We start from the raw sequence: 13,220 nt of genomic DNA on the forward strand, positions 1-13,220 counted from the left end.
GGTAGAAAGGCTTGAGAGTTTGAGTTTGTTGAAAGAAACAGAGAGAAATGAGAACTGGAGCAAATTCTCATGTTACTTGGAAGCAAGAGGAATGTTGAGAGGCAGCAGCTATAAATGAAAGCTGATGGAGTGACAGAAGACAGTTATTTGCATAGTTCAATACATATTTGAGTGCAACTCTGTAAAAGCTGGTTTGTTTTCCAGAAGAAAATATTGTTCCAGCAAAATCAACACTGTCAACAGTTGGTTTGGGGGATTAGGGCTTGATTTTCACTAAGGGGAAAAAAAAAAAAATCAATTAAGTGCTTTGTCTGGGATAAGTTTAATCAAAAGTAGACTGTTTCACTTGTTAATTAACCCGATAAACTTAGTTTGAGTGAGCTCATTAACCTGTATTTTTCCTAACGTAGTATTTTAATTCACCAAAGTGGTGATGCAATCCCCCTCCTCTCCTTCGAACCCCTGGAGGACTCGATCATTTTTTAGGCACACACAGTGATTTTACTCTCTGTAGATGATGTGGAATCTCATTAGAATCACATGACTCCAGATATAGTTGGAGAGACAAAGACCTGTTAGGGCCTATTAGGAAAAAAGGGACCTTGTCTTTCATAGGCTGGGAGCCAGTGTGTTTCTAAAAGGGAATGCTGTTTAAATGAAATTTAATCATTTAACAGAACTGTACTTCTGAACTCATGAAATTTTATGCAGAGAAAGTGAACTCAAATAGCTTTTTCTTTCTTTCTTTCTTTCTTTTTAAAGTCAAATTATTTAACTAGAATATTTTGAAACAGTGTATTTGGAAGATGTACCAGTTAGGATTTTACAGAGTTATTTTTTATTTTACTGCCCTAGTTGTTAATGAGGCATTTAGCACTGGCCTCTAAAGAGAGAAAGAGCTCAGAAACACAAGACCAATAAATATGATCCAGGATATCAATTTCTGGTCCTTGCTATTGCAACAGCTGTGTTATATCTTTAGCATATTGTCTTAAAGCCTATGCTTTTTTGTGTGTTTTCTGCCCTCTTCCTGATTTCGAGCCCAAACCACCAGTTCATATTCTGAGGTGCGTTCTGGACCAGTTCAGCCACTGTTGTGCTGTCCTGAAGACAGTGATTGAAACTGTTCCACATGAGGGTAGAAATCTGAATTCTCCATCTGTGGAGTGGGAAAGGAACGAACAAACCAGACATTGAAGGGAACTGGTAGAAGAAAAAGTACATCTGTGTGCTATAGTTTAGATGCAATCTATGTGCACAGCTGCATTTCCAGCTGTTTTATATAGCTGTGCACTTGCTCTCTAGCGTCTACCACTTCCCCATAGAAGGATCTCAACCTGAGCTGTTGCACAGTGCCAGGGACAAGATGTGCACAGCATAAAGGGAAAAGCAGCTCACTGCCATGAAGCTGACATACGGTGCAGCTCTGATGGCTCTGTGAGGCCTTGCTTTTCTTAATTTTCTGGCAGGGGTGAATTTGGGGATTTGGAATAGCCACTGCCCTTTTCTCCTGCAGTGATTTTTCAGACATGAGAAAATTGCGATGACAATTACTTGCTGGAAACTCAGGAATTCTGACTGTATTAGGAGCAGGAAAAGGCAAAGAACTGTAGAAAGATCATGGGCCTCACCCTGCGAGTTAGAGAGAGGTCATCTGGTGCTGCCACATCTCTCTCTCATTCCTTGAGTCCAACACTTCTCACCACACATCGCTTCCTCAGAACACACCGAAGCCCGAAGCCAAGCTTTCTCCAGTAGAAACCACTGAGGAGCTGGCAGTCATTTGGCTTCTGTGCTACGGGTGCTTGCGCAGCTGCAGAGCCATGAAATGGGAAAAGTTTTGATGAGCCTGTTTGAGAAAATGCTGTTTGCGCTCCTGGGAATAGAAGCTGAGCCCAGGAGAGTTTAAGATCCAGGGGATTCCTCCTCCCTGGCCCGTTTGCTGCTTCCCAGTTCAGCTGATGCAGGTGCACATTCACGCTCACACAGATGCCTGCATGACGCTTACCTGCTGGCCACACAGACCAATGCAGAGAGCTGTGCCTGTAGCAGCACCCACAGGAACACCGGCAGCCCTCCAGCAGCTCCTCTCCCTCTCCATCTGAGAGAGTTTCAAGATCACCAGTAACAAACTGCCCACATCTTCTCTCTGTAGATGCACAAGCACATCTCACCAATGGTCTCAGATACTATCATGGGCTCTAGGTCTATTATCCATACCAAGACCTGACTCACCCAGCCACCAGCTCAGACCATGGGTATTTCCAGATATGTCTTCTACTCTCTGGCTGGTTCAGTCTGAAGATCCCTTCTAAATTACAAATACATGCACATCTGCAGGATTAAGTAATATGAATTAACTGGAGAAAAACACAAATTTCAGTGTTTCCAGTTGCTGGTACCTAGACCAGCATAGGTCACTATGACCTTCTAAGGAAGTCTAATGAGACACAAGTGAGCCCGTGCACAACCAGCATGCTTAGGATGGAATGCATTTGCCAGGGCTTGCAGAGATGGCATGACAGATTTCTACCTCACCCTTGGGAAGCCCTAGAAGAAGTTGGCACCACGTGGTTTCCTCCTGTTGATGTTTAGGTAGTCAGTCCTCATTCCTCAACCTTCAGCAACATCCTGATGCTGCTGAGCTCCAGAGAGCTCCACACACTGTGCAGCAGAGTTGAAGCCAGGTTGCATCTCCTCTGTCTGTGCAAGTAAGTTACGTACAGGGGAGATCGCTCCTTGGCTTTCTCCTCTGTCAGAATCACTGAGACAAGTGAGTGAGGACTATCGAGGGAAGGAACCTTAGACACTGTTCTTGTTGCCACACTAAGTGACAGCCTTTTCTGTATTCTCTAAAGACTCTGCAGGACCTAGTTATTAGGTGACGATGCATCTGGAAAAGGGCGGCACAGCAGGATAAACTGTGCAAAGTCTAAAATTAAACTTAAGAGGGCTTAAGAGATCGGTTATACAAGATATCCAAAAATAACTTCGAATAAATCCTAAGAGGAGCAGTGAAAACACTGCTGACATCTTCCGTTCTCAATGAAATGCATGTCTTCGTGCCCAAGTATGAATGCAGTCTACAAATGCCACCGGTGGTTACCTCTGAAAATGGAGGAGGAAACTCCTGTGTCCAGGGACAGGAACAACAGAGGGAAGAGTCCTTCATCAAGAACTTATGTAGTTCCCAGCATAACCTTTAGCACTAAGACAATCACTAAGACCACTGCTGGAAAGCAGCAGGTGAAAGTGAAGTCACTTCACCCTCCATGCTTTTCTTTTACTCTGTCCCCAGTTTGCAACCAGTCTTTGTGTCATGGCTCCAGAAGGCCTTTTTTCTGGTCACTTCAGCGTTTTCTCTCTGTGTTATTTAAACTGGAGGCCTTAGTCACAGAGAGTTTTCCTGGCAGAGATGACACTGGGCAAGCTGATTTAAGAGAAGGTATGGATGCACATTCCTCCAAGCAGCATGTGATCACCCTCCCTACATTTGTCCTGTGGACAAGGCATCTAGAGCCAAACACCACTAGCTTCATCAGGACACAGATGGACTAGAATGGCTTTGTCAGTACTTTACCATGTATCTGAACTGTGTATCTCCAGCTCTCAGAATGACAGATGTCATTTCTCTAGTAGCAAATACCATTCATTGTTGGCTTTCTTGGGATAACATGCAGTAGAGTCAGTAACTGTTAAAGGTTTCCAGTAATATGGCCTCAGGTTCACTGCAGCCATGGGGGAGACATGACTCAGAGAAGTCAGGTTAAGATAATATTGAGATAAAATTAATAGATTATGTCTGAAAACAAACAAAAATGCAGATCCATATGGCTAGAATGAAAAATCCAGCTTAATCTGCTTATATCAAATTCAAATCTAAAGGTCACTCTCCCTATATTAACTTGATGTCAGTGCATTCCTGACAGGCGTCATGCCTTATAATGCAGTCTCTGACGGGGAATGATTCCTACTTACAGCACAGTATCTTTTATAGTCCATCTACTTGTCTGAATTTCTTGGTCAGGTGCCTAAGAACACCATGCATGAAAATAAGTTGAGGGAGCTGGCCTTGCTCATGTCCCTACAAATATAGGAAGAATGGCTACAAAGATGACAGAGCAACTAGAAAAGTTCCAGTTGGACATTAGGAAACCCTTCTCCTCCAGAAGGGTAATGCAGCCCCAGGAGGCACTACAGAAGGTGCATCACCATTCATCAAGTATCTCAAGATTTGGTAGGGCAAAGTCACAGGTGACCCAGTCAGGCTGCAGCGACAGTCCTACTCTAAGCACAAGGCTGAAAAGAGAACGGCAGGGTCCCGCCAACACAGAGCTTCTGAGATGCTGTGACTTCTGTGATCCACCAAGTATCTTTCAGTCTGTTTCATAACACAATCATTTGTTCACCTGACACTCCCTCTACTCAGATATGGACATCTTTTGGAAACAGAAATGTTGCTTTGATAAGTCATTTTCTTTTCTAGACTGTCCTCTTAACACCTGGATTCACAGAGCACAAGTCCTTCTCTTGGCCACAGGGTTACAGAAATGTTCATTTCAATATCAAGTGAAACTTCTAGAGCAACTTATACATAGATTATTTACACAGCACTTTTTAGCATAAGTAGCAAAGTGAATGAAAAGTAATAATAGCAATCTGTTATTATAATGCTATTTCAACACAGATATCATTTGAATGTTTTCTTTTATCTCAATCCAGCCAACAAAGATGTCAGAAGGATTAACATTATAGTGATCATAGAATCATAGAATGCTTAGAGTTGGAAGGGACATCTGAGGGCCACCTAGTCCAACTCCCCTGCAATGAACAGGGATTCGTACATGTAATTAATTGCTTTTAAGAAAAAAATGCACAGACTTCAACATCTCTACTGCATTTTGCCATGTACTCTTTTTTAACGGCTCACATCTTCTAAATCAGTCTTTTGACTACACAGCTAAAATTGAAGAAAACTAATAAAAACTTTAGCTGTCTTTCTGTAAATGGAAGTCTTAATGTGCAAAACGTATTCTTCTCCACTACCTGTGGCAGGCATGCCATGCTCTGATCACTGAAGGCAGAGCAGGCAAGCTGTTGGCCACTTCGTAACGTATCTCATTGAAAAAAACACCTCTTCATTGGACAGATGCACCTAAGCAAAGGAATTATTTTATGATTTCTACAACTGCCTGAGGAAGTAAAAAAGAAAAGTCAAAGCATCCGTCTCTAAGGTACATTTGCTGCTCAAAAGCAAATGCTTCTCAAGAGTTCCTGCAAAAACTGAGGTAGAGTCCTAAACAGAGAAGCTTTAATTTACAATGGTAAATGGATGAGGCAGCCAACAAGGCAGAGGGAGTGACACAGGGCTGTGCAACTGTCACAGCAACACTTGAGCCTGCTTTTTAACAATGGGTTTTAAAAGATCTGAAAATGCTATGCAATTTCTTTTAGCTTGCTTTGTGCTTCAACTTTTGTCTTTCGTAGCCTCATCTCATATCCAAATTAGGGCCTGATACACCCCATTTGGAAAACTGGCTTAGAGGTCTACACCCAAGTAGCCAGAGCTGGACAGATCCCTTTGTTCAGTCCTTCCAGAAAGATGGAGTTCTCCATCTCTCCAGAGAATAGTACTCAATGTCAGATTCTTGTAGAAAATAACTGTCTTTCCTTTCTGCTGTAATATCAAGTGCCCAACTGGAATTCCAAGTTGATTCTCAAAGTATTTAATATCCATCTGCTGACAATGTGAGTCTAGTAATGCCTATAAGAAGGATCAGCATGACTTTTGTTCTCCTGCTTAGTCTGCTCCCTGAGAACGTGCTTTCATGGTACAGCTTATCAAATGAAGTCAACGATTCTCTGCTCACTCACATTCTCCCTTCAGAGAAGAATATGTTGCTTGGGGCACTGACAAAGTGCAACTGCAGCTTGAATGTCGGGCCCCATACAAGCGAGCCAAGTGAGTGTCCACTCAAGGGCCCTCAAGTTGGTCCCTCAAGTTTGTTGGAATCAAATCTATTAGCATCCTAAAAAATGAAGCACAGAAAAGTTGTCCAAATGAATTCAAATTTTGAATAACTTTCTTTATCCTTGACTAATTGTATGGGACTCTGGTTGTTTGGCTGGAGTCTTAGTTAAAAATACTATGACCGGGACTCAAAAGCTGCTGTTGACGCGTTTTTTTGATAGACAGCTTTAGATAAGCATTATAAAAGTGATTATTTTTACATAACAGATACCTATTGTAGGCAGACTCTGTGGAGTACTGCTCATCCATGCTTGTAAATGACAGTCCAGTGTTTGTGAGCTGTGAATGAAGTGGCTCCTTCTCTGCCATCAAGTTTTCTCCTGATAAGTGGCATAGGAATGTCCTTTTTTCAGAACCAGAACCTAGATGGGCTTTTTCATACTCCAGCCTTGTGAGGATAACTAGTTTACCCAGGAAGGAGGCCCAGTAAACGTCTGCTCTGTGGCTGAGAATACATGGTGGTCCCATAGAGTCTCAGGTGGGAGCGATGGCAGGAAGGAACACCACTCAGAAAGAGGAGGCAGAGCAAAACCGAACACCTTCTGTCTCCTAAAATAATCCTTTTCTTTTAAAGGTGAAAAATGTCGAAGTTTTATTGACCTTGCTCCGGCTTCTGAAAAAGGTAAGACAATACAGTTAAGGCTTCTTCCCTTTTTACAAATTGCACCAGTACTGTTTCTTGTCATACTTCAGTGCCAGGGGAAACATTACTTCCTAAGCACACAAGAACTTACATGTCATCCCGATTACTTTCAGCCGAGGGGTTAAGACAGCTGTTTACTTAGTTCCTACAGACCTGTCATTTCTCTGATGCATTTTTTTTCATTCAGCTGTTTGTTTGGTGGGTTTTTTTCCCCAAGTAAATTAAGATTTATATTGTAATACAGACATTTCCCTGCTTCCTCTACTAAGGAAGGACACTCTGCATAGTTTCCCCAGGCCATGGAGACATTTATAGTCAGAAAGTCACAGTGACACTTATTTTCAGGTCCCAAATGTCTCTTTGTGAGGGGGAATCGTGCAGCCGCTTGTTTGACCTAACATCAAGAAAAGAAGAGGGGAAAGAAATCAGGTGCAAAGAAAGGGCAGGCTGCAAAGCTTTCCTTTATCCTTGTACTGGAGGCGCACATTCTCCATAGCAATTTAATCCAAATTTCCTAGTAGTATTCATCATCAGAAATATAAAATAAAGTAGAACTCCGTTAATTAACAAAGGGGCTGCTGAGCACGTTGTGCTTCCAGCTCATGACAGAGCACTCTGCCCACAATCAAACAGGCGCGTGAGCTCTGTGCTGCCCTCCTTGCTAGCAATGAACTTCTGGGGAATCCACAAAACCAGGTGAAAATTCACGTTTGTACAAAGAAGTGACACCAATTTTTAGTTCACATGAGACAACAACAAAGCCTTTTGAGCAAATGGTACCTTCATGAAGTCTGACAGAGGCAGTAATTTCATGAAGCCAGACAACTTGAAAGAGAAGGATGATTACCATTAATAAAGTACTGGGGTATTTCAGTGAGAAAAATGCTAACAGTCTCTGCGAAGGTCATTGTAAGTAATCTTCAACATATGATGCACGTAAGGGAAAAACAATCCTGGGATTACAAGCACTGATGGGCTGTGAGCTAAACCTTACATATAGAAATGTGACCTTGGGACACAACAGATTGGAAACCGCTAGCTCCATATTCAGTAGAGGTCAAAAAAGAAACTGTATTTTAGGAATCCCAAGGAAAGGGTTTGAGAAGAGAGCAGAGAACATCCTGTTGCAGAATGACTGTACACGACCAAGGGCTTCTCCCGTATATAGAATACAGAGTGGCATTTTTTCCCTTTTAGTCCAGTTCATAGAATGGCAGCGAGAGTACTCAGTTCTAGAAGGTTATGTACAAGAAAGACTAAGACTCTTTAGCCTGAAGGAGAGAAATGTGAAAGGAGATACAAAGGACAATGATAAAGATGTAAGAGGAACTGAAAAGGCAAAGAGCACAATGCCAAGCAGACATTGCCTGATACTGTCAGGAGACGGACTCAAGACAAGCACAGCCTGTCTGTTACAAAGGCAAGAGGATGGTTTTGTGCTTTATCCATTTTCTGTGCAAGTTCATTACGGTTCATAATGCATCACCCACGCTCATTCCAAAACAGCACTTAGTACTTAAAGGATGGTTTCTTTGGTGGTGCTAAATGCTGTCAGCATTTTTTTTCCATAGCACTTTTAGAGTTGCTGCAGGGTGTCAGTGTATATTTCTAGACTGTTTTATTTTTCGTTTTTGAAGTTGTCAAGCCCTTTTGGTGTAGTTTTAGTGAAGAAAATCATTTCTATTTCTGAAGCTTTCCCATGCAGTTGTATGACATATTCACAGAAAGCGAGGGGAATGCTCAGCTGGAGATAGAAAATACTGACTACCTGACTTAGAAAGAAAAACAGAAAAAATTCTGCACGTGTAGATCAACCAAAACAAAGTCAATCTGATTTCTTCACCATCAGCCTTGTACTGTGCAGAAATACTTTCATCACACGGGGAGAGAAAGCTGTGTCAGTGATGCCCAACTTACTTTCGCTGCAGAATTATTTAACTTATAGACCTATTCTGTTCTTTTGTAAATAGAAGGAGCTTCCAACTCCTTTAATTTCTTCATCCTCTCACTCAGCATTGACTTTACAAGCATCCCTTGTGCTGTAATACCATTCTGAACAAAATCAGAGAAATCAGCAATTTAACTCTTATTTCTCAAGCAGAGCAATGGAGGTATTCAGAGCAGATGATTCCAGAGGGTCAGCCAAATTCTGAACTGAAAACCTATTTAGAAAAGGTATGTAGCTAGATAACCATGCTCAGCTGCTGGCAAGGGGCAGGAGACATATTTCCCCACTTCTAGAGCACTGAGAAACCTGCGTACACCTCCAGATTCTTGTGGTGTTGACTGGGCATAGACACTGGTCAGAAGCTTGCAACTATTCAGTGGCACGCAGTGCTGGGACAGATACTTGATTCCTCTTCCAAATAAATGAGATATGATAACACGCAGCAAATGTATAAAAATTGAGGGTCTTTTTCTGAGCTCAGTTGTACTAACATGTTTTGGTTTTCATAGAACATTGTGTAACTGAGAACTCATCTTTACAATGAGACTTCTGCTTATTCATTTTCTACACACATTCTTAGCATCGTTACCACTAAAAAGTGGTTGTTCAGGGTTTTTTATTATCTAAAATGTCTCTAGGTATGCAACTCAGCATTCCAGAGTTTTCTTTCAAGTTGGTTTTCCCTGCTCCAAATCAGGCCTGTATCTCATCAACTTTTCAGCTAAATACAGGTTGTTGGAGACTGTCAAAATACTTCCAAGCAGATCATCTCTCACTTTGAAGGCATGCTAGAAGGAAGCTTAAGAGAAGACCTAGTCTGGTTGTATAACCAGTCTTTTCTACAGTCCATCACCAATTAGCAACAAGTCAGAGTAAAACCCCATCAGAATATTTAAAACCTTTTTAACAGAGAAAAGTTGATCATTGAAACATTTACAGTAAAATAATTTTAAAAATACATGGTGATGCCTAGGTGCATCCTGACCACAGATCTTACATTCATAAATGAAAACTTATTTCTTATTTTTACTGTTAAAACATAAGGATCTATGATTTTGAACCCCCTATCTTTAGTCCACTTATGCTGATCTGGATATTGTATTTCTGTTCAGCTATTACAGCTTTTGTATATATTGCACCAACGCCACCTACGAAAAGGAGGCAGATCTGAGCAGCAAAATTTGGGGCAAACAGACCCACAGTGTGGTATAAATAAACACTTCCAACCTACACTAAGAGAGCCCTTCCCTGCTCTTAAGTCAGCTGCCAACAATCTGTCAGAACCTTGTAAGCCTAACATTGAATTTATTAGCTGTTGCTGGTTGTTAGTGCTAAATCTGCTTAACAAAATCAGCTTTGTGATGGTAGATAATAATGAGAAAAAAGCATTTTCTGTGTCCACATTTATTATGACATTTTTCATTCACTAATGGTAAAGGATGGTAGGGTAATAGGTTACTAAATAGGTTACTTTGGCCAGGACTTTTAGAGGGCTCTCACTGAGCAGCTGGTGTTGGGTCCCATGAAGTGTTCTATTTTCTGATTTTCATTACAGAAGTGAGTAATAGGATAGCAAGTATTTCCAAAAGGAGCTGGAAGAAAACTGCCACCTGATCTTTAAGACCTGAATTGTTCCTGGGATTTTCTCAATGAAGCAAATCAAAATTTTGTTCTTGCTATTTTGTCATCAAAAAAAAGGGTAGCTGGTTTAGTAAGAGGCACTGATCTGTTACACTGAAAAGCACATCCAGTTTTTAATTCCTTGGTCCATCTTTTAATGCACCTCCCAGCCTTTCCTCTGCCTATGGGATGTTCAAGACCTCGCTTGTTCAGCACAGCTTTCCATCAGGTGCCTCCTGCAGCGCGCACCCTGCACACTGGGGCTGTGACACGCTCCACAACCCTCCATCTCTCATCAGCCCTTCTGGGCTCACCTTCTAGCTCCTCTCTCCCATTCCTGCAGATCTGTGCCCAGGAGGACTTCCACAGGGCCACCGAGGATACATTCACGTGGAAGAAACCAAGGCCGAACATTAGGCCTGGAAACTGCGGCACCACAGCATAAAGCAAAAGGCGGCAATAAGTCCCATCAAGTGATCTGATGAATGACACCACAATTAGACACAAATACAGGCCTGTTCCTCCACCTGCATGGAACTGCGTGGAGATTTGAACTCCCTCATCCTTCTCTAAATTACATAAATGTCAGCTGTCAACCACAATGACAGTGAGGGCAGAAGGAGAACGAGGTGCTCTGACCTGAGGAGTCCTGGTGGGAAGCTGCTTCAGGAGCAAGCTAAAGATCATTGCTGGCTCAAAACAGAGACCGTTGCACCAACATAGGGCAAGATTCACATATAGAATCCACAGGACAATCTCTCTACAAGGATGGTACAATTTGAACTACTCCGGTGTTCTGTAAGACCTCACTTGCTTCAGCTGTCAAATCTATGGAACAATACCCACAAAAAATAACAAAACAGCAGGTCATCAGCAACTGCCTGTACAGCACTGCTTCTTACTTATTCATGGGGAAATTCACATGCATAAAATAAACAAGACCTTTTAGACACCATGAAATTTGAGGCCGCATAAAATCTTACAGAAGGAAAATGTTCATTGCTGGTGAGTATTTAATGCTCAAAAATGTTACAGGGGACTTTTTAAATTATAGACTGTACTGGCAGAGAGAGAAAATGACTCCTGTATGTCCTCTACACAGCTCGTGATGATGCATCCTGTAGAGATGAAAAATACAAATTCTGTGCTGTCTGAAAAGTAGCTGGCAAAACTAGGATGACAAACAACAGAGAAGTAAATAAAGTCTCACCTAGACAAAGCACAGAAAAAAGAGAAAGCTGAGCCAAATCTATACATGCTTTTAAGCCAGCACTACAATAGCAGCTAATGAGAAGGAAAACGAGATGCCTGATTTTAATGGGTACTGACATAACTGGTGTATCAGAAATTTGACAAGAGGAAGATAACTAGAAGGACGATAACGTCACAGCACTGATTGCACTGAAAGTCAAAGCAGATGTCTTGTACTCAAGTTGAACAAGAACAACAAGGTAACATCATTAACACCACAATCTCTGTAGATGATTCCATGCTCAGACAAAAAGCACAGAACTAAAGCAGTGATCACCCATTGGGTTGGCTATCAACGGCGGGGTCAAACTTGGTAACAGGGACGGTATGAGGACAAGAAAGAAAACATCAGGAGAAAACTTCAAAACTCTGCGCACAGGCTGAGAAAAACATCGCTCTAGATACGATGCAGAGACTAAAATTTGAAGAAGCTTAATGAACATGGAGAAATTAGTAGAAGTAACTTGTCACACTTCACTTTTTCCTGAGTGGAGAGCTTGGTTCAAAGTGTTACCAGTCACATCTGTGACTAATAAACACACAATTAGCATCCTTGCAAAAGCAGTTAGTCAAAAAATCCTTGGGAAGGAGAGGATGTGACAAAAACAAGAACTGATGAAAAGAAACCAGTGGTTCAGCTAAAACCTCTCCACAGGCAACAGCACAGGGGCCAGTGCTCTCCCACACAGTCAAAACTGCTTGAGAAAATGAGCAAACAGCTTATTGCTGATAATGGGCTGTGCATGGCACTGAAGAAAAAAGGAATTGCAGGAAAATGCGATTGCAATTACTGAGAGAGAAATCAGCAGATAATATTCAGTGTTGATAAATGCAATCCTACCTTTACATATATAGTAATGGGTTCTGAATTAGCTTTAACCTCTCAGGATAAAGTTCTTGGGGTGGTGACAGACACTTCTATGAAAACACCAATTCACTGCTCTGCAGAGATTAAGAAAAGATGAAAAGAAATATTAGGATCATTGGAGGAAATAAAGAACAAAACAAAAAATATCTCCATGACACCACATGCATTCATGATGTACCCACCCACAGCACTCTGTGTGCACTTCTCATCCCTCCCTTGCCACCCCCAGCTCAAAAAGGATATAATTAAAGAGACAGAGAGGAGAATGACAGTTATACTCAAAGATAAAGAGTGCTCTTCTGCATGGGAAGGACAACACAAAGCAGATTTCAGGCTGGAGAACAGATAAACAAAATTCAAAAGAGCCAAGATATGACAAACAAAAACACCACAACTTTTTGGCTGTGTGCTATGTAACTGAAGAAAAGGAGGGTAGATTTTCTCAGAGCTTCAACTGCCTAGAGACCTCCAGCCAGTGAAGCGATTGGTTCTCCTGAAGCAATTGTACACTTTTCCAAGCAGTTCCCATTGTCTTCTGATATATTTCATATTTTGCTTACATTACTTTTAATATAACTGTAACAGAGTGTATATATATATACTCATGCCAACAAGTACCTGGTGCACTTATATTAGGAGAGCTAAGTACATAGGAGAAAAAAATACATTACTTACTTTTTATCCCTAGGGTTTTTTTTTTGTTTATTTTTTACACATCTGTTATGAATCATAAGTTATTTTTAAAAGCCAGGTAAATATACAAAGAAGAAACCATGCTTAAGAGCAGAACTCCAGCTAAATTTGCATTAGGAAGCAGAAAGCTTGCTTTTCTTGCTGATAATGCAGAAGGTCTGGAGAA

General features: G+C 41.4%; 1 protein-coding gene and 1 long non-coding RNA gene across 17 annotated transcripts in view; one reads left to right on the plus strand and one right to left on the minus strand.

Moving 5' to 3' along the window:
• LOC110406078 overlaps positions 1 to 13,220 on the minus strand; it is a 41,590-nt gene that overhangs the window by 12,962 nt on the left and 15,408 nt on the right. For 10 of the 14 annotated variants that reach the window (XR_002443248.1, XR_002443253.1, XR_002443249.1 and 7 more), the window contains exons 8-11: positions 12,335 to 12,435; positions 6,243 to 6,644; positions 2,236 to 2,334; positions 2,009 to 2,149 (exon numbers count right to left, since the gene is read on the minus strand). This is a non-coding gene — a long non-coding RNA (uncharacterized LOC110406078). Of the gene's footprint in view, positions 1 to 2,008; positions 2,150 to 2,235; positions 2,335 to 6,242; positions 6,645 to 6,765; positions 7,069 to 12,334; positions 12,436 to 13,220 lie in introns of all 14 variants that reach the window. The other 4 variants (XR_002443245.1, XR_002443256.1, XR_002443254.1 and 1 more) reach the window with 4 other exon arrangements.
• Positions 1 to 13,220, plus strand: part of GSG1L (GSG1 like) — a 57,233-nt gene that overhangs the window by 12,717 nt on the left and 31,296 nt on the right. For all 3 annotated transcript variants that reach the window (XR_002443243.1, XM_021412100.1, XM_021412099.1), the window contains exon 2: positions 6,606 to 6,653. Coding sequence is in view for 2 of the 3 variants with exons in the window: in XM_021412100.1 (XP_021267775.1) it covers positions 6,606 to 6,653 (48 nt within the window). In the remaining variant the exon portion in view is untranslated. The remainder of the gene's footprint in view (positions 1 to 6,605; positions 6,654 to 13,220) is intronic.

This window comes from Numida meleagris, chromosome 13 (genome assembly GCF_002078875.1).
Source record: "Numida meleagris isolate 19003 breed g44 Domestic line chromosome 13, NumMel1.0, whole genome shotgun sequence".
In the NCBI taxonomy this organism is placed as follows: domain Eukaryota; kingdom Metazoa; phylum Chordata; class Aves; order Galliformes; family Numididae; genus Numida; species Numida meleagris.